Consider the following 20,938-nt stretch of genomic DNA (forward strand, 5'->3'; position numbering starts at 1 on the left):
AGGAATGCACAGTGGCCAAAAGTCCAAGCTTAAATGTGACCTTCACAACTGCCCTTGACATTCACTGCCTTCTTCCTGCTGCTCAGCCTGCTGGTCAGATACAGATTAAGAAGTAAGTTCAAGAGCCAAGTGTGGCTGGGAACGCTCACTGCTTTTCATCAATACCAAAACTGGACATCCTTGCTGTTAGTCACAGCCAATATAAAGTGCTTTAGCAGGTGGTTCTTTCTTACTCAAAGAACACTATTTCAAAAGATGATAAGAACCATTAAATCAAATGATAAATAGCCATAAGCTAGAAGGTCTAAGTCTAATTAATACCCAAGTATCACTATGTCTAGTTCAACTAAATATTCAAAAATCTGTTTTTCTACATAAAAACAGGTGACTGATAGTGTTTTCTCTGTCAATGACTTGCAAATATTAAAATAAACATTTTGTCAGCATAAACAAACATCAAATTCATAGTGTTGAAGTCCATGATTAAAGAAAATATTTTGCTATAAACTGAATACACTCTTTACAATAAAATGATTTTTTTCCATATCACCGGGATGCAATTGAGCCTTCAAAATGCTCAAAACAAAACTCTATTCCCTCTCAGCTATGTAATACTTTAATAGTTTACAGAGCAAGTAATGCTACTTACCTTCTATCAGATAATCACTGTATTGCATGCACTGCTAAATCATTATTTTAAGAGAGTATTTACCTACCAGTCTGTAATTACTGTTCTGTAGAGAACCTAGGGACAGCTATAACTGGGAGAATATCACAAATTGGCTTTGAAGAAATTGGATTCAGTTGGGGGATTTTTTTAGTCTTCCGGTTGCATCAGAGGAGAAGCTTCCGCCCACAGATGCAAGCGACTTCAGGCAGGCTCCGGCGGCCTGCATAAATTAAACTAAATTGCCACAAAGCTAAGGGGGAAGAAGGGAGGAAGATAGATGCGGTTGGTAGGTAAGAAGGAGGGAGGTGACCATGCACGTTCTCTCCCTTAACTGCAGAGACAAGGCCATTCACCACTCCACAGGGCAGTGGATGGCCTTGTCCCGTACCCGCAGTGAGCACTTTTTTCTCCCCCCATCATTTTGGTGGGTAACAGCCACCGTGTCATTCTTTACATACTTTCACCCTAATATACAAAGGAGGACTATTATAAAATGCCAGGCATAAAAGTGCACATGATGACAAGAATGCACACAGCTCATAGGTATAGGAGAGGAGTTTGGGCAGAGTATGGGTGGAATCATAATGTATACACAGGCATAAAGATCTGCAGCTGTAGATTAGCTGTGATTTCTGCAGGATTTCTGCTTGCATTTTATAAAGACACATCCCCCTAATTCTAAAATCTTGCACGCACATTTTCATGCTCAGTGTGCTAATTTGCACAGTATATTATAGAATGTCAGCTACATGCATAACTTTGTTGTTAAATTAGGTGCTAATTGTCACTAACTACCGATAATAGGCTATAACTGGAATTAAGTGGTGCTAATTGGCACTAATTTGCCATTACATATAACCACCCTTAGGCCCAGATTCACTAAAGATAGCGACTCAATCGCTATTGGTCGATTCTCTGGCCGATTTTCAAACAGCGATTGATTCACTATCAAGTTTGTGTGTATAACACACACACACATCTGTGCCATTTAAAAAAAACATAGAAACATGATGGCAGATAAAGGCCAAATGGCCCATCCAGCCTGCCCATTCGCAGTAACCATTATCTCTTCCTCTCTCTAAGAGATCCAAGGTTTTCTTGAAATCAGACACAGTCTCTGTCTCCATCATCTCTACCGGCTGCGTCCCCTCTCACTGCTGTTAGGGCTCTGTATAGTATCAATCACTTACTGAGCCATGCAAACTTGATAGCGCATCAAATCACTACTGGAGAATCGGCCAACAGTGATCGAGTCACTATCTTTAGTGCATCTAGTCCTAAGGTGTAGGTATGGGAAGGTCATGGATACGTCAGGGACCTGCCTAATACTTATGCATTAAGGCCCTAATTGTATAAAAAGTGCTTGCCATTAGAATCCAAGATCAGCACGCCTAGCCAATCTAGGAGCCTAACTTAATTTTTTAATTGGTTCAATTGATGCTGTTAATAGAACAGCACGATTTAAATCTAATTCAAAAAATTAATTTTGGGGTAGGTGCCTAACTTGGTAGGTGTTTATGCTTATGTTTTATTAACATTTGCTGTCCTGCTTAAGTATATTACAGATCTAAGTGGTTTACAATAAAATAAAATTAGGCAGTTAGAACTTCCCTATCTGTCCCAAAGGCTCACAATCTAGCTAAAGTACCTGAGTAAACAATTATTAAAATGGTAAGGGAAAGGTACAATTCAAATAATTAAAAATAAAAAGAGAGAAAAAAAAGATTTAAAAAAAGAATAAAATGAAAGTAAATAAAAACAAACAAACTCTGAAAATAGTCCTGAAGAAACGTCTCTGGAGAGGCCTGCCATTAAATCCAGTCAAGACTTCGGCACAGATGGAGAAAGCTACTTTTATAAGATTCTAGTCTGCACAATTAGTGCAATATAGTCATTAACACTTCCACTCCATGCGAGGTTGGCATCACGGCAAAAATGATGACAGCATCTCAGCATCAGCATTGGAACAGGTCTACGGGATGCCACCGAAGCTGCAGGGCAGGCAGGGCCCAACGCTGTGGGTCAGCAGCAGGGAAGCATAGTGATTCCATCATTGTCATCTCTCCTATTAAACTGGGCTGCAAACTCAGGGACATCCGCTTCCATGAAGGCCAATCCCCCGGAATGCATCACCAGCTTTAGCCGTTAAAGGAGACCTCGCCCAATGTGCAGGGCAGGGCCTGATGACAGGTCAATAGCGCTGATGAGCGCAGATCTCCTGCCACCTCCCCAATCTCTCGCCGCTCTCATCTCTCCCGCCGAGAAAGAAGGCCTAAAGCAGACTTCAGCCCAATATGAAGGGAATGGCCCGACATGAAGCAGTGGAATGCAGCCGTTAACGGCCAAGAACGGGTGTTTCAGTTAAGGACAAAAATGAATACGTAAGGATAAAAAATCAGACTAAATTAAAAGAATGAAAAAAAATAACCTAGAATGTTAAAAATAAAAGGATACAAAAATAACAGAAAATAAAACAAAAAATAAGAGGTGGTAGGCACCACAACTCGCAGCAAACTTGCCAGCATCTTGGAAACCCCCCCTAAACACCCCCCCTCCCCCAAAAAAACCCCACTTAGGCACCTACCCAAAAAGAAGGCATAGTTAGGGGCAGAATTTGGGTGTGGATAGAGTTAGGCACTGGCATTTTAGGCTATGAAAACCCTAGTCTAATTTGCCAGCACCTAACATTATGATGCCTATCGATGTCTAACTTGATTTCGATGTGTGATTCTTTAAACAGCGCCTAACTTTTTATGACATGCAGTAGGTGCCTTTCTATAGGCACCTACCAATTTAGGCATCATATATAAAATCAGGCCCTAAGAATATAGAATATTGTCAGTTACACACGTAACTGTCAAATTAACTGAGGTGTTAAAATGCGAACTTTTAGTACTTCATAAATGCTAGTATCCTGCCTAAATGTCATTCTGCAAATATCTCCTTAATTTACATACTATGCACTTGCAAGCAGGGCATACACAGGACAAATGATAGGCAGGATGTAGATAGAGTTCCCACTTATGCCTGCAACCTATAGAGTATTGTATGTTACATACATCTTTACCGCATTTAGGTGCCTGCACTTCTGGCAACTCTTTACGAAGGAGGACACCTCAACAATACCTGAAGCGGAGAAAGTGTTTGCAGGAGAAATAGAAGACAGCCTCACCACAGTTGAAGTGGACTTAGACCAGATATACTTTCAGATCGACAAACTTAAATGTGACAAATCCCCTGGACCGGATGGGATTCATCCGAGAGTCTTAAAGGAATTGAAGTTTGAAATCGGAGAGTTATTGCAAAAACTTGCAAACCTGACAATCAGAACTGGACAGATACCGGACGACTGGAGGATAGCGAACGTCACCCCAATTTTCAAAAAAGGATCGAGAGGGGAACCGGGCAACTATAGACCTGTTAGTCTTACGTCTGTCCCTGGCAAGATGGTTGAAGCACTGATCAAGGATAGCATAGTCCGGCACTTGGACGCATACGACTTGATGAAACCCAGTCAACATGGATTCAGGAAAGGGAAATCATGTTTGACTAATTTACTCCAATTTTTCGAGACCGTGAACGAGCAAATTGATAGTGGGAAGCCTGTGGACATAATATACTTGGACTTCCAGAAAGCGTTCGACAAAGTTCCACACGAAAGACTTCTCAGGAAACTACAAAGCCATGGCATAGAGGGGGATATACAAAGATGGATAGGCAAATGGCTGGAAAACCGAAAGCAGAGAGTGGGCATAAATGGGAAGTTCTCCGACTGGGAGAAAGTGACTAGTGGTGTACCCCAGGGCTCGGTACTTGGGCCGATCCTTTTTAATATTTATATCAATGACCTGGAGGAAGGAACATCCAGTGAGATCATCAAGTTTGCAGACGATACAAAACTATGCCGGGCAATCAGATCGCAGGAGGATAGAGAGAAACTCCAGAGCGACTTGTGTCGGTTAGAAACATGGGCGGAGAAATGGCAGATGAAGTTCAATGTGGAGAAATGCAAGGTAATGCATTTAGGCAATAAAAATAAGGAATACGAGTATACAATGTCAGGTGCAACTCTGGGGAAGAGTGAACAAGAAAAGGACCTGGGTGTACTGATAGATAGGACCCTGAAGCCGTCGGCACAATGCGCGGCAGCGGCAAAGAAGGCAAATAGAATGTTGGGCATGATAAAGAAAGGAATCTCGAGTAGATCAGAGAAAGTTATAATGCCGCTTTATAGGGCAATGGTCAGACCACACTTGGAATACAGTGTCCAACATTGGTCCCCCTACCTAAAGAAGGATATAAAGCTGCTGGAGAGGGTGCAGAGACGAGCAACAAAACTGGTGAAGGGTATGGAGAAACTGGAATACGAGGACAGACTTATAACACTAGGATTGTTCTCCCTTGAGAAAAGGAGACTGCGTGGGGATATGATCGAGACCTTCAAAATACTGAAAGGAATCGACAAAATAGAGCAGAGAAGATTATTTACATTGTCCAATTTGACACGGACTAGAGGACATGTAATGAAGCTGAGGGGGGACAGGTTCAGGACTAATGTCAGGAAGTTCTGCTTTACTCAGAGAGTGGTTGACACCTGGAATGCTCTCCCAGAGGAGATTATGACAGAATCGACCATCCTAGGCTTCAAGAGCAAACTAGATGCATATCTCCTTAAGAGAGGCATATAAGGATTTGATGGACTATAAATTACGCCAGGTGTACACCTGGCAGGGCCTCCGCGTGTGCGGATCGCCGGACTTGATGGACCGAAGGTCTGATCCGGAGAAGGCAGTTCTTATGTTCTTATGTAAGTATAGGGGCCTAAATGATAGGCATGCCGATGCCATGTTATGCTAATACTATATTCTATAATGGAGCCTAGATGCCTAGGTTCTGTGATAGAATAGGCTCCTATTGCACGGCCCTAAAATGCTTAAATGGAGGCGTCCAATTATGAAATTACCCTCATTGTGGCCTATGTGTCTTATACTGTAAAACAGACTTGGAATAAGTATTTTACAAAAGTTTACCTAGGTTGAAAGGGCAAGAAGATGTCAATTTATAACCTATTTTACAAGGACACATTGGCATCTATATCTTTTTATAAGATACTAGCAAAACTTTTGCAGCAATTACAGGTCAAATGACCTCATGTTCTTTATACCAGCTCAAGAGTAAGTGTAAATGTACTTGCATACAATATGTTAAGCAGAGAATATTTTATACAGTACATGTGTAAATCCTGATTCTGCATGTGCTCTGCCCAGGACCCATCCCCAAATACAGACCAGTTTCACATAAAACTGCTTAAGTTCTTGTCTTCGCATACACTTGTATGTAAAGAATAATTTTATAAGAAGCATTTTATATGATTATACTGGCATAAAAAGAGATGGAATTCAGAATTGCATGGGATAAACACAAAGAATCAAAAATCTCAAATACCCTTAGTGCAAATCCTGTTCTCAAAAAAAGAGATTTCACTTTTTACTCCTTTACAAGAGCATAATTTTAAACCTCTTCCTAAGGCTCAACAACGCACTGTGGACTTAAAACTCAAAAAGCCACTACTATGCTTCAGGAATCTTGTAAAGGGGGAGAAAAAGCCTCAGACTCGTGCCTGCTGCTAATTTTATAAGCATTCAGGCTACTCTTAGGGCCTGTTTTACAAAGCCGTGCTAGCGGCTGCTGCGCGATAAGGCCCCGAAGCCCATAGAGATTTAAAGGGCTTCGGGGCTGGGGCCCTTAGAGTTACCTCAACGACATAAAAAAAACCCTTCTCCAAGTATTCCTACCTTTATAAATATTTTTTCAATAATAAATACTTTTCAAATATTTCAATAATTTTCCATCCACCTGCACTGGGAGCCCTACTCTAAACTTCTAAAGAACAGCTGTGTCGGGAGCGACCATAAAATCGCTTCCCGCTAATGTAGTTGGACTGCATCCGGATTGTGTGCCAGTATATAATGTTACTAATACTGTTATGATAAACACATATCTTTCCCAGCGCTGTGCTGGATCAGGCCCACGTGTCTTTCATACACACTTCTGTTCTTGTGGCAAGTCTGTTCAGCCAAAGCCGATGATGGCCAGCCAGCTTAGCGAAACCTCTCAACATAACTCCTCTTCAGTTTTCTCAACCTAGACAATGCTACCACCAAAAATGGACTAGATTTTCTACGTGATGCATCTCTCATGATAAGGAGCCTCAACATTCCTCCTTATCTTCTGTTCTAGATTATCTTTTGCACTTATCTACCTCTGTCCTCAAGTCTACATCTATCCGAGTCTATCTCAGTGCAATTGCTGCTTTCCATCAGCCTATTGAAGGGAAACCCCTCTCTGCTCATCCGATGGTTTCCAAATTCATGAAAGGACTTTTCAATGTCAAACCTCCTCTCAAACCACCTCCAGTGGTTGGGATCTCAATATTGTTCTTGCTCAGTTAATGAAGCCTTCATTTGAACCAATGTCTACGGATCATCTGAAATACCTCACTTGAAAAGTAGTGTTTCTCATTGAACTCACAACTGCTCGAAGAGTCAGTGAGCTACAAGCTTTAGTTGCTGATCTACCTTTCACTGTGTTTCATCATGACAAGGTGGTCTTTCGTACTTATCCTAAATTCTTACCTAAAGTGGTTTCAGAATTTCAACTTGCACTTTGAGAGATCCTGCTGCCATCACCCTTTTTCTACACTGGCTTGCAGAAAAGACAAAACCACTGACACTGGAGCTCCCCAAGGATCTACTTGATCATTTGTGCATCACTTCTGAAACAACCTCCAGGCCTTAGCATAAGCCGAGACTGTTGCTGGTCTCTTTGCTCTAAGGAGGGTAGCAATAATGATCTCCAAAAAACATTTCTGAACTAGGGCTGTGTGTAAACCGGTAGCCTATGATCTTTGTCTCTTTGTAGAAGCATCAAGTCCCCATACCACAGCTGAAGTGGCCAATCTGGAGCCACTAGGATCATATGTACAGGATGATTCTCTATCCAACAGATGACTTGGCCTATCATGGGCCATGGGGGAAACACGTTCAGCAGACCTTGCGTTGGCCAATGTTGGCCCAGAGCATTTAAGCCATCGCTACCTGGTTCAGCTCTTCTGTTGAAAAACTGAGCCACTTTCTTGTTGTCCACCAACACCATGAGGCAGCTTATCGGAGGCCCCTAACATCCCACTATGCAGTAGAATGCCCTCTTGGATAGTGACCACTCCCATGGTTCTAAGATTTTCCTGCTGAGTTAATCGGCTTGCATATTGTCTATTCCCGCTACATAAGCCGCTATCACTTGCAGATGGATCTCTGTCCAATTCAATAGCAGCTTGGCATCCAGGCTCAATGCAGCCCTTCTGATGCCTCCATGTCGACTGACATAAACCATCACCATGGCATTGTCTGAGAACACCCTGACCGCTTTGCCTTTCAGGTATTTACCAGAGTTTGTAAGGTAAGCTGAATGGCCTGTAGCTCCAGATGATTTATGGACAACTTCTTCTGCAAGAGAGTCCATTGGCCTTGAATTATATGCCCATGACAATTTCCTCCACAGCCGTAGAATGGCATTGGTCATCAAAATCACCCAAGAGGAGATGTGGAGAGGCATGCCCCTTGCCAGTCTCAGCCACCGCTGAGCCTCTATGGTCCATTCCAGTGACTTCTGAAGTGAATACATCTGTGGGGACCAGCAGGACAACAGATGTATTCTATGATTGCTGTCATAAAACCTAGTATCTGGAGACAGTGCCATGCCAAAGGTGCTGGCATCATCAAGAAGTCGGAGATCTATTTCCTAAGCTTCCATCTGCGTGGCTCAGGAAGAAAGTCCTGGCCATCCGCCATGTCGAAGCATATTCCCAAATACTCTAATTGTTGAACTGGATCTAAGTGACTCTTGCAGAAATTGATAATCCAACCCAAGTCCTGCAACAACTGGACTACTTACTGCACTCTCTCCTTCTATTTTGAATGGGGCCCTGATCAGCATATTATCCAAGTAGGGATGCTCTTGAATTCCCTTCTTTCGGAGATGAGCCACCAATAGCACAATTACCTTAGTGAGGGTGTGCAGCGCCACATTCCGCCCAAATGGAAGGGCAGAGAACTGGAAGTGTCTCCCCAGCAAATGGAATTGGAAGAATCTCCTGTGAGCTGAATAAATCAGAATATGTAGGTAGGAAGTGACATCAGAAGGGAGCCAATGCCAGCGCATACTGTACCACTGCAGACTGCGGAGATTCCAAGCTTAACTCCTGCAGCGACTCTGGGATAAGCTCCAGCAAAGCTGTCACTTTAAATAGGTAGCGTACTGTTCGGTCTTCCCCTTACTCAAGGGGGACTACAGTCTCCTGACCTCCAGTTTCTGTTTGTGACCCCGAATCCCCTAGAAAGGACAATTCACTCTGGGACAGTACCCACAGTCATCATCAGACTTTCTCTGGCTCCTGCTCAGGAATTTCTGCGCTGACAGCTTTGCCCCCTTCACCACTGTGGAAGACCCCTGACAGTTTAAGTAAGCTTTCCACAACAAATTGCCAAAATACAGGGTAAATCTTTGACTAGGGACCCCCGTGGCACCCTTCTGGGCTTCCATTTGCTATTTCCTGGGCTCTGCAGCATCCACACATCTGCACTTTGCCCATACTCCATCCCAAGGCTCCGAAGAGGTTCTTTTCCCTGGATAAGAGATCCTCTGTGATCCCTTGGCCCTAAGGGTGCCAGATAGGGCTAAGCCCGAGGCTGCCAACCCAACCCTCACATGACCTGTGACACCCGGCTGCTGTTCAGTCAGCTATCTATCACAAATCTGGCATGATATAGAAGTATATCCACTGTTGGAGTCCATCCCAAGTGTTTTAAATCCATATTGAGGGGTTTTTGAGGCAGATGGAGGCTTTTATTCAACATCTGGAAAATCCAAGGTGGCTGCCATGACAGAGTGCTCATGCTAAAAATGGCCCAAGAACATAAGAATTGCTGCTGCTGGGCCAGACCAGTGGTCCATCCTGCACAGCAGTCCGCTCATGCAGCGGCCCTCAGGTCACAGACCAGTGCTCTAAATGAGTCCAGCCTCACCTGTGTACATTCCAGTTTAGCAGGAAACCAGTTTAGAAAACCCCCTAAAGGGTCAAAATATTCTGGGGATTTTTAGAGGTGGGGTCCCTAGCTACAGCCTAAGAAACACTTAAAAACAATAAAATCAGTCCCCCCCATTCCTCCCCCTTCGATTTTCCCTTAGACTTCAATAGGCAGTACTCACTGTCTGTGCTGGGTTAGACTGCTGCAGCTGTCACAGAAGCTGGAAATAGAAGAGACACCTGCCTCTTGCTCCAGTCCTCGTACTGGGATTTTTGGGCTGCAAGCCTGACCGAGACCTCAGTCCTCACGGATCTGCATGCATGTAGGGGGAGTAATGTATGCAGCCGGCACCTGTTAAGCCCTACTGGACTGAAATTAGGGCCAAAAAGCCACAGTCAAGCATCTAATAAATCAGGAAGTGAGCTAACTTCAAGGGGAACAGACCCCAAACTCCACAACATTAAATGTAGGGTGATTTATATACCCACTTGCCATGAGATTTGCACCATCATTTACACCAGGTTTCAGCAGGCATAAATCTGTGCGAAACCCTCTTCTCTAAAGGGCACTCAACCCAGAGTACCCTTTATAGAACAGGGCTTAGTACTGAATTTTCCTGGCTCCTAACTTTGGGCACCATTTACAGAATCTGGCCCTTAGTCCCAATAAGTTGCCCATTACACCATTTGTGAATCAAGTTAGTTCTGGTTAGGATGAACTTTTTTGTGTTTTTTTTTCTTTTTTTCAGTGCTTAGGTACATTGATCAGCTCATTCTATAACCATAAAAAAGTTTTACCTAATTTTTCAATGGTGTTGTCCTTCCTTTTCACAGCATCTTCCAGAGCTATAATCTTAATCTGAAGTTTATCTATTTGTTGTCTATATTGTGAATTTTCTTCTTTAATTGTTTCTGTATCCATTTCTTCTTCTCCTAACATAAGCTGAAACTTTATAGAAGCAGTTATTTCTCAGAAAGGAACAAAAGATTTATGTATGCAGCACAGCGACAACAATTCCATAGCATGACTATCATAGAATTTCCTCAGCCCTATTGTATATTTAAAATATGAATGAAAAAAATAGAATGAGACTAAAAAGACTGCAGTACATTACAAACAAAGACCAAAACACATGGGGACATTTTGCTTGACAAGAATAATACATATCATACTGTTTGTGTGCCCTCATCATTCAGATCAATTTATTATGGAAGCTGTATCCCTGGAGGCAGCTGGGGCCTATCCACCCACACTTCCTTCTGTGTGTTCATGTAGTGCTGTCTGTAACCAAGCGAACAGGAGAAACTTGGGTAGCACTGAGGCAAGGAGCGGGTGCAAAGTGTATGGCTAAGGAGGGGGGGCTTGTTGCCTTTGTGCCATTGCTCAGGGACAGTACTGCCAGTGTCATGAGGAGCACATCACATGTCAAAGTGGTGAAGTTTTTAGGCTGGAAGCCACATGGAGTCCATCAGTCCCTCAGCTATCAACACAGTTGGTTTTCTACTCGGTGCTGGAGCCACCCGGAGGTAATTCATATGCTGAACATTAACATGGCTTTGCATGCCTGTCACACATAGACTGTGCAGGCGTTTAATGCTATTGAACACTTCAGTTTAAATCTCTGTGCAAACAGTGATTACCTTGTAAGAAGGTTTCACGATAACATTCAACAAAAGACTTTAAAGTTATAGTTTTAGTAAAGCAAGCTCATTTACATTTTTATTATGCGTGTCCTTTGTTTAAATCTTGCCACTTTCATTATGGAAAGGTCTTTTTCCTATGCAATAGAAGCTTATAGCAACAGATACTCCTTTTTATTGTCAATTTAAAGCCTTTGAAAACATCTAAATATACCATACTATAGCTGTCTAGACAAAACGTATGCATATATTTCTTTTAACATTAAAGACTTTTATAAAGTTAGACCAAACTTTATAGCAATATTACTATAAAGTCTGAAATCCCAAGTACTTATCGATTAAGCAGTAACTATCACTTTTTTAATAGCTAAAAATGCTGTTTTTAAAAATCTACCTGCTGTGAAAAGGGTAGGTTCAGAAAATTACAAAAGACGCAGCTTTTCGTAGATGCCTTTTTTTAGTTAACTTACCTAAAATTGATGAATTATCCAAGAGCCCTGCTATCCACTCTATGATATTCTTGAGGATTGTACGTAACCTTACTTTTATTAGATGAGTATTTTATTATTCATTTGTTTTTATTCTGTTGTCATTTTAACACTGTGTATGTAAGCCATGTAAACTGTTTAGTTTTAGATGGTATATAAATTTTAAATTAAATAAAGTATATTGATAGGTAGGCTATAAGTATTTTAAACAAGCAAAATAGATACATGATTTCTGATGTTTCACTTTAAAATAAAAAAAAAAATTACATCTGCATGAAAATGAAGAGTCCTTTTCAAATGCAAAGTGATTACATGTCAGAAGTTAAAATCTTATTTCCTGCATCTTTGGGATAAGATTCAACTGACACATTTTGTAATGGAAAAGTCTGACAGTTGCATATCATTTATACATTAGTATAAACTGTATTTACAATAAGGCTTGCTTGCACTGGTAACTTGAAAGTTTTGGTGTAGGTTTTCCTTTGTTTTTTAAAACATGCATATAAAATAAGGCATGAAATTTTAATTGTTAAGCTACCTGTTGTGGATAATAAGATTTCCAGCAGATAACTACTTTAATAATGTTTTAGATGAATGTTATGTTGAAAAGCATTTTTCCATTAAATCTCATTATTAATTAGTGCCATATTAAAAACCAGCAATAACTTGCCAAATCTGAGATTCTATCCTAGCACAACTTGCTAATTAAAAGGGAAATAATTCATAATTTTTTAAATTGAGACTGATCAACTGAAACTTATCACGCAATGAATTTATAGTTTTATAAGATCTTTTAAAGAGTTGTTGCAGAGAGTAATATTTATTTATTTAATTTGTTTTCTATCCCATTCTCCCCAAACAGCTCAGAACGGGTTATAAGTTGACATACATAATATACAGTTACCAGGTTACAATTTGCCATAGGTACAGTAGAAGTTTTTAAATTATTTTTATTTATAAATGTTTAGCAGAGATACAAACAATAACAATAGCTGCATTGAAAACAAGAATGTAAACCTTTATGTTTTATTTTATTAACATTTGATATACCGCTTAAGCATATTACAGATCTAAGCGGTTTACAATAAACTTCCCTATCTGTCCTGAAGGCTCACAATCTAGCTAAAGTACCTTTACAAGGTAGCAATGAGAGTATTATAGACTGTTATGTGCAATAATTATCTAGAATTTTACAATTTCTAATATAGGATGGTAAGTGATTTTGTTTTAATGCTGTAATCTCTTCGTAGTTCCTGTATGCACATAAGATATTCCACCATTCATGATAAGACACATGTTGATTATTTTTCCAATGTAGAACAATAGTGTGTTAAGGCTAGGGCTATCATAAATAAAATAATCTGGTACCAACGGAAATAATATCAACTTTAGGATTGGATGATCGCAGTATAATAATGTCATATGACAGAGGAACAGATATAGAGAATACATCTGAAATAGTGCTCCATACTTGAAAATAATGTAACAAATTCTCACATTTAAATATCATATGAGACAAGGTACCTACAAGAGGTATTGCATGACCAGCAAACATCCGTGGTTGCACGTGGAAGTTTAGCTAACTTTGCAGGAGTCCAGTAGGCGTTATGTAAAATGAAGTAAGAAGATTGCAGTCAAGATGCAGACAGAGTGGGACGAATTGATTTAGACCAGAACGTTTCCCATTCTAAAGGGGACAGCTGTAAATCCAGTTGCATATTCCACTTACAACTGACTTCAGATTAGGTTTTATTAGTCTGAATGATTTTATATATTAAAGATGTTGATTTTTTAGAATGTAGAAGAGCAGTACTGATGGAAGTAATATGTGAGTATTTGGAGGCATCTGCCCCCATACTTGACAAGTTGTGAAAAGTATCTATAGATTGAGTTAACAAAACCCAACTGATTCCTGCCCAGGGTCCAGATTATACCTATCACAAATACTCTGGAATGGGATCAAGGAACCATTGTCATAAAGTTGTGAGAGTGACCAAAGGCCTGCTGTACGCCATATATGTTTTAAATTTACAAGGAATTTTGTAATCAAATACAGAAGTGTACCACAGAGAAATATCCGCTATATCTGTCCATTTCTGATGCAACTGCTTCATAACATTATTAATAACACGAGATGTTGCTTTTAATATACAAGTATTATTTTTAAACTTAAATCTATCCATAGAAGGAATTAAGTGTAAAGGGACATTTTTCAAAATGGATCCATCTTGGGGAGTTAAAATTTACATCACTTAAAAACCAGAATTTTGCCTGGTAGATTTATACCTCCAAAAATATGTGGCAGCTTAAGTTTTTGTAATGCAATGCGTGAATTATAGTTATGCCATATAAATTTAGATTCTAATGAATCAATTTTCTTGTAGAAAGGGTTTGGAAATGAAATAAGAATCATACAAAGTATATAATTGATTTTTGGTGCTAGGACCATTTCATTAGTTTTGGTTTTACCCCACCAAGTTAGAAAAAGAGGAGACCATATGTGAAAAAGCTCTGTGGTTATTTTTATAATATTCTCACTGTTATATTTAAGTGTATCCTTTATATTTTTACCGAACCATATACCCAAGTATTTTATTTTAGATGGTTCCCATTTAAGAACATAAGAACATAAGCAGTGCCTCTACTAGGTCAGACCAGAGGTCCATCATGCCCAGCAGTCTGCTCACGCGGCGGCCCATCAGGTCCAGGACCTTTATAGTAATCCTCTATCTATACCCCTTTTCCTTCAGGAAATCATCTAATCCCTTCTTGAACCCCAATACCGTACTCTGACCTATCACACCCTCTGGAAGCGCGTTCCAGGTGTCCACCACCCTTTGGGTGAAGAAGAACTTCCTAGCATTGGTTCTGAATCTGTCCCTTCTTAACTTTTCCGAATGCCCTCTCGTTTTTGTAGTATTCGAAAGTTTTAAGAATCTGTCCCTCTCCACTTTCTCTATGCCCTTCATGATCTTGTAAGTCTCTGTCATGTCCTCTCTAAGCCTCCGCTTCTCTAGGGAAAAGAGCCCCAGTTTCTCTAGTCTTTCAGCATATGACAGGTTTTCCATATCAATCTCGTCGCTCTTTTCTGTACCCTCTCGAGTATCGCCATATCTTTCTTAAGGTATGGCGACCAATATTGGACGCAGTACTCCAGATACGGGCGCACCATTGTCCGATACAACGGCAGGATAACTTCCTTCGTTCTGGTTGTAATACCTTTCTTGATTATACCTAGCATTCTATTCGCCTTCTTAGAGGCTGCTGCGCACTGTGCCGACAGCTTCATTGTTTTGTCCACCAGGACCCCTAATTCCTTCTCTAGGCTACTTTCACCCATTACCAGCCCTCCCATCGTATAGCTGTACATCGGGTTTCTGTTTCCTACATGCAAGACTTTACATTTCTCCACGTTAAAGTTCATCTGCCATTTATTCGCCCACTCTCCCAGTTTGTTCAGGTCCCTTTGTAAATCTTCGCAGTCCTCTTTAGTCCTAACTCCACTAACTAGTTTGGTGTTGTCTGCGAATTTTATAACTTCGCACTTCGTCCCTGTTTCTAGATCATTTATGAATATAGTGAACAGCAGTGGCCCGAGCACCGACCCCTGCGGAACTCCACTCGTGACCCTTCTCTAGTCCGAGTATTGGCCCTTCACTCCCACCCTCTGCTTTCTTCCTGCCAACCAATTTTTGATCCATCTATGTACGTCTCTTTCTACCCCATGGTTCTTCAGTTTCCGTAGTAGGCGTTCATGGGGTACCTTGTCAAAGGCTTTTTGAAAATCCAAGTATATGTTAATGGGGTCCCCTTTGTCCATTTGTTTGTTAATTTAAATGGATATTGTGATTCCTGATGATGAAGTAACATTTTAGAAAGGGGTATTATAGCTGATTTTGTCCAATTAATTTTGTAACCTGAAAGTTGCGAGAAAGAATTTATACAAGCAAGAAGGTGTGGCAAAGAGTCCAATGTAAGATATAGCAAAATGTCATCTGCATAGATGGATAATTTGTATTGGCTTGTCTTATTTAGGATTCCTCTTATAGAAGGGTTAACATGGATAGATATAGCTAGGGGTTCATGCGCCAGATTAAATAATAGCGGGGAATGGGGGCAATCTTGTTTAGTACCCCTATAAAGAGTAAACTTAGGAGATGTCATATTATTCACAAAAATGGTTGCTCGTGGAGATTTGTAAAGTAAGCGTAATGTAATACCCCTTAGTTTCAGCGCAGCCCTGTCTTAACACACAGAAATAGGAAATGTGTCACAATGGTGTTAAAATCCCCATGACAAGGCTCACTTCCACCTTATTGCTACAGAGATTTTAGGAAACTTCAGGGTATGTGTAGTCTCCAGCAAAAACAACAGTAAGGAAAGAGATCAATACTTTTAATAATATATATAAACTAACAGTTAAATGCTATTGCTCAGGGCTCTTTTCCACGTTAGGCCAATAAGGCACTTATCTCTCTCTTGCTGAAGCCTGGCAAGGAGGCTGATTCCCTGAGTTCCTACCATCCCATCTCTTTGATCAACGTAGATCTCAAGTATTTTGCCCGCATGTTGGCCGATCGTCTTGCTCCACATCTTCCTGTACTTATTCATGAGGACCAAGTTGGGTTTGTCCGGGGGCGTCAATCTGTCTGTAATGTCCGCAAGGTTCTTTTTGTCCTTGCCCACTGTTCTTCTTCTCAGATTCCGGCTCTGTTTGTCAGCCTTGATGCCTCTAAGGCGTTTGATAGTATCCATTGGTCCTCTTTGTTTCGCACTCTAGAACATGTTGGCTTTGGGAGTTTCTACCTTGATGCTATATGTTCTCTTTACTCTAACCCGCGGGCTTCCCGTTTAGTTAATGGGAACCGAACGGATTCTTTCCCTGTTCTCCGTGGTACTCGGCAGGGCTGCCCTCTTTCCCCCTTACTTTTCTGCTTTCTTTGGAACCCTTGCTATGTACTCTTCGGGGATTTGAGGAAGTGAGGGGTCTTTCTATTAACGGGTTTGAACTGAAGACGTTGGCATTTGCGGATGATATGTTCTTGATTCTCACTAGACCTGAGGATTCTTTACCGACTGCATTGGATCTCATTTCCGAATTTGGCTTTTATTCTGGCCTATCTCTTAATTTGGATAAGTCCTTGGCCTTGCCATTCCCCCCCGATTTGCGTTCCCGATGGAGGGGTGCATTTCCTCTTCATTGGGCGGACTCTCACTTGAAATACTTTGGGGTCTTCATTCCTCTGGACTTATCTCAATTGTATCATTTAAATGTAGAACCGCTGTTTCAGGCCCTTCAGAACAAATTGCAGTTATGGGGATCTCTTCCTTTTTCGCTCTTGGGTCGGGTACATCTTTACAACATGCTTATTGTCCCCTGTTGGCTACATGTTTTTCAGGTACTTCCTCTTTACTTGTCTTTTCGAGATGAGAAACGGTTAGAACGCTTGGTTCAGAGATTCCTTTGGTCTGGGAAACGGCCTTGCATGCCTTACAAGAGGGCCGCGATTCCGTGATATAGGGGTGGATTGGGTTTATTGAATCTCCGTTACTTGACAGTTGGTTGTGGCATGCGCCAAATTAATGACTTTTTTAGGGGCACTTTGGTGTTCACTAATATTTTTCTAGAACTTTCTTGTTTTCGCTCTATTCACTTTAGTGCTTATCTTCATTCTCTTCCTTCTCTTGTGCCTGAACCTCTCTCTGCAAAAGTGCTTCACCATCCCTTGAGGAAGGTTTGGCGCTGGGTCTGTAAATTCCACGCTCTTTCTGCTTCTGTGACTCCCTTTTTGCCTATCCGTTACAATAACTCCTTCATGCCGGGGATTGATGGGCCGAGTTTTGTTCGGTGGGAAACAAGGGGGATTCACTACGTTTTTCAGTTGGTTGATGATGATGGCAAAATAGAGCCTTTTGCACAATTGCGAGAGGAGTTTGATCTCCCCCCTACTAATTATTTTGCTTATATGCAAATTCATCATTATATTTCATCTTTACATTCCAATTCTTTGACTGCTTCTTGTCATGAGTTGCTCTCCACAGCTTTCACCATTGATTCTCAACTTCCAGTTCCGCTTAAATTCCATCATCGCCACTTGAAGGATGAGTCCCCCTTGTTTGATCATACTAAATTACGGGACGCCTGGGCTCGTGACCTTGCCGTGGCCCTACCGGATGATGTACTCTCGCAGGCAGTCTGTAGGTTGCCAGCCTTTTGAAAATATACCACGTTTTGGGAACAACATTATAAGTTGGTTTTTTGCCTATACATCTCTCCGAAGAGGGCATACTTATCCCACCTTCGTGACACTGCTGCTTGTCTTAGATGCCAAGCTCCAGAAGCGAGCTTGGGACACATGTTTGGGATTTGCCCAGCTATTCAAGTTTTTTGGAATGCAGTATTTGCCTTTGTGGAGCGTATCTGGAAAATTACCATTCGTCGCTCCCCTTTATTATTGTTTGGAATTGTTCCTCACTATTTCCCTTGTGTGAGGGGTGCTGCAGCTTTCCTTAAATGGACTGTCTTGGTGGCTTTGAAATGTATCTTGCTGAATTGGCTTGAGGATACGGCTCCTGATTACTCTCTTTGGCGCTGTCGAATGATTACTCTCTTGAGTGGGAACGGAGAGATGTGTTGGACCTTTCTTCTCTCCCTGGCCGGGTCTTTCAACACACTTGGGAACCCTTCTGGGCAATGATGACCCCGTTGGCCCGAAGCCGCTTGCTGAACTGTTGAATTTTTGTATCTTGTTATTTATTGCTCTGCCTATTTAAATTGCTTTTTGTAAATCTTTCTCTGGTTGTGATGTATTTGGAAGGAGGACCCTGGGGGGGTTATTTATTTTGGGGTGGGTTGTGTTGGGATGGGGGAGGATTTTCTGTATTCTAAAAAGCTGAGTTTGTTTGTATTCGATTGGTTTCCTGTTTGCTGTTTTCTTGAGCTCAATAAAATATATTTGAACATAAACTAACAGTTAATTATAAAAAACAAAATTAAACATAAAAATTATTCAAGTACGGATTGAAAAAAAATTAACCCTAAACTAAACTAAAGATTTGTATACCGTGCCATCTCCACAAGCATAGAACATAAGAACATAAGAAGTTGCCTCCGCTGAGGCAGACCAGAGGTCCATCTCGCCCAGCGGTCCGCTCCTGCGGCGGCCCATCAGGCCCATTTGCCTGATCAGTGGTCCCCGACTATTCCTATAACTTGCCTCTCACTCCTATCCCTATAACCTTCCTCTACTCCTATCTGTACCCCTCAATCCCTTTGTCCTCTAGGAACCTATCCAAACCTTCTTTGAAGCCCTGCAACGTGCTTCTGCCTATCACAGCCTCCGGAAGCGCATTCCATGTATCCACCACTCTCTGGGTGAAAAAGAACTTCCTAGCGTTTGTTCTAAACCTGTCCCCTTTTAATTTCTCCGAGTGCCCCCTTGTACTTGTGGTCCCCCATAATTTGAAAAATCTGTCCCTGTTTACTTTTTCTATGCCCTTCATGATCTTGAAGGTTTCTATCATGTCTCCTCTAAGTCTCCGCTTCTCCAGGGAGAATAGCCCCAGCTCTTTCAGCCTGTCAGTATATGAGAGGTTTTCCATACCCTTTATTAGCTTTGTTGCTCTTCTCTGGACTCCCTCCAGCACTGCCATGTCCTTCTTGAGGTACGGCGACCAGTACTGGACACAGTATTCCAGATGCGGGCGCACCATAGTACGATACAGTGGCAGGATGACTTCCTTCGTCCTTGTCGTGATACCTTTCTTAATGATGCCCATAGAGCACACAGTAAAAATAAAGTTAACCTCTCTTCAGTGGCATACCAAGGGGGGGATGGGGAGGCGGTCCGCCCCGGGTGCAAGCCCTGAGGGGGTGCTCCCGGCCTGAAGTCACTGGCGTCCGGTCCCCCCCGACGTCTGGTTCTTCCCCTCTGGCCTCCCCGTACCATTTAGAGTAGCGAAGCAGCCTGCAGCTAGATCGCAATGCCAGCGATCTTGCGTTGCTTTGTGCTGTTTCCTCCGCCGTGGACCCGCCCCCCTCCTCTGATGTTAGAGGAGGGGGGCGGGACTGCGGCGGAGGAAACAGCACAAAGCAGCGCAAGATCGCTGGCATCGCGATCTTGCTGCAGGCTGCTTTGCTACTCTAAATGGTGCGGGGAGGCCAGGGGGATGAGCGGTTCTTCGGGGTGGAGGGGGGCGAGCGGTTCCTTCGGGTTGGGGTGGGCAGACAGGCCTTCAGGGGGAGATGCAGGCCTTAAAGGGGGGGCAAGCCTTCATGGGGGGAGACAGGCTTTTGGGGGGGACAGGCAGGCAGTCCTTTAAGGGGAGGACAGACCTTCAAGGGGGGAACAGGCCTTCAAGGGGGGGGACAGGCAGGCAGGCCTTCAAGGGGGGACAGGCCTTCAAGGGGGGGAAAGGCCTACAAGGGGGTGCAGGCCTTCGGGGGGTGCAGGCCTTCAAGGAGGGTGCAGGCCTTCAAGGGGGGGGACAGGCCTTCAGGGGTGGGATGCAGACCTTTAAGGGGGGACAGGCCTTTAGGGGGGGACCCTGGTGTAGAAGTACACGGAGGGAAGGCGGTGTTCAAAGAGACGTGCATATGCCAGACTTTGGGGGGGAAGAAATAATGTGTCTGAAAATAGAGGAGAGGGAGAGAGATGATGGACCATGGAATTTAGGGAGGGAAGAAACAGAAAGGGAGAGAAATTGGACACAAGGGATGGTGTGGAGGAGGGATAGAGCTACTGGATAGGAGGGTAATTGGGAAAAGAAAGGGAGAGATGGTGGACCCTGGGGTGGTGGGGAAGGAGGGAGAGATGCCGGATGAAAGGGTAGTTAAGAAAAGGTGGATTTTTGGAGGGAGATGAAAAAAAGGAAAGATGCCAGATTTCCTGGGGAGGGAAGGGAAATGGAAGGGGAGGACAGTGATGGCAGATGGATGTTAGCATGCAGAAAGAAGAAAGAAGGAGACCCTGGCAAGCAAGTTACCAGAAGAAAACCAGAGCCTTGGACCAACAAGATTTGAAAAATAACCAGACAACAAAAGGTAGAAAAATT

The 20,938-nt window shown here is 42.4% G+C and overlaps 1 protein-coding gene across 1 annotated transcript in view; it reads right to left on the reverse strand.

Annotated features, from left to right (window-relative positions):
• The window catches only part of C2H10orf67 (chromosome 2 C10orf67 homolog), a 215,422-nt gene that overhangs the window by 68,666 nt on the left and 125,818 nt on the right, over positions 1–20,938 (reverse strand). Inside the window, exon 6 of the mRNA XM_033932886.1 lies at positions 10,554–10,704. Within this exon, the coding sequence (XP_033788777.1) occupies positions 10,554–10,704 (151 nt within the window). The remainder of the gene's footprint in view (positions 1–10,553; positions 10,705–20,938) is intronic.

The sequence above is a fragment of the Geotrypetes seraphini genome, chromosome 2 (genome assembly GCF_902459505.1).
Source record: "Geotrypetes seraphini chromosome 2, aGeoSer1.1, whole genome shotgun sequence".
NCBI lineage: Eukaryota > Metazoa > Chordata > Amphibia > Gymnophiona > Dermophiidae > Geotrypetes > Geotrypetes seraphini.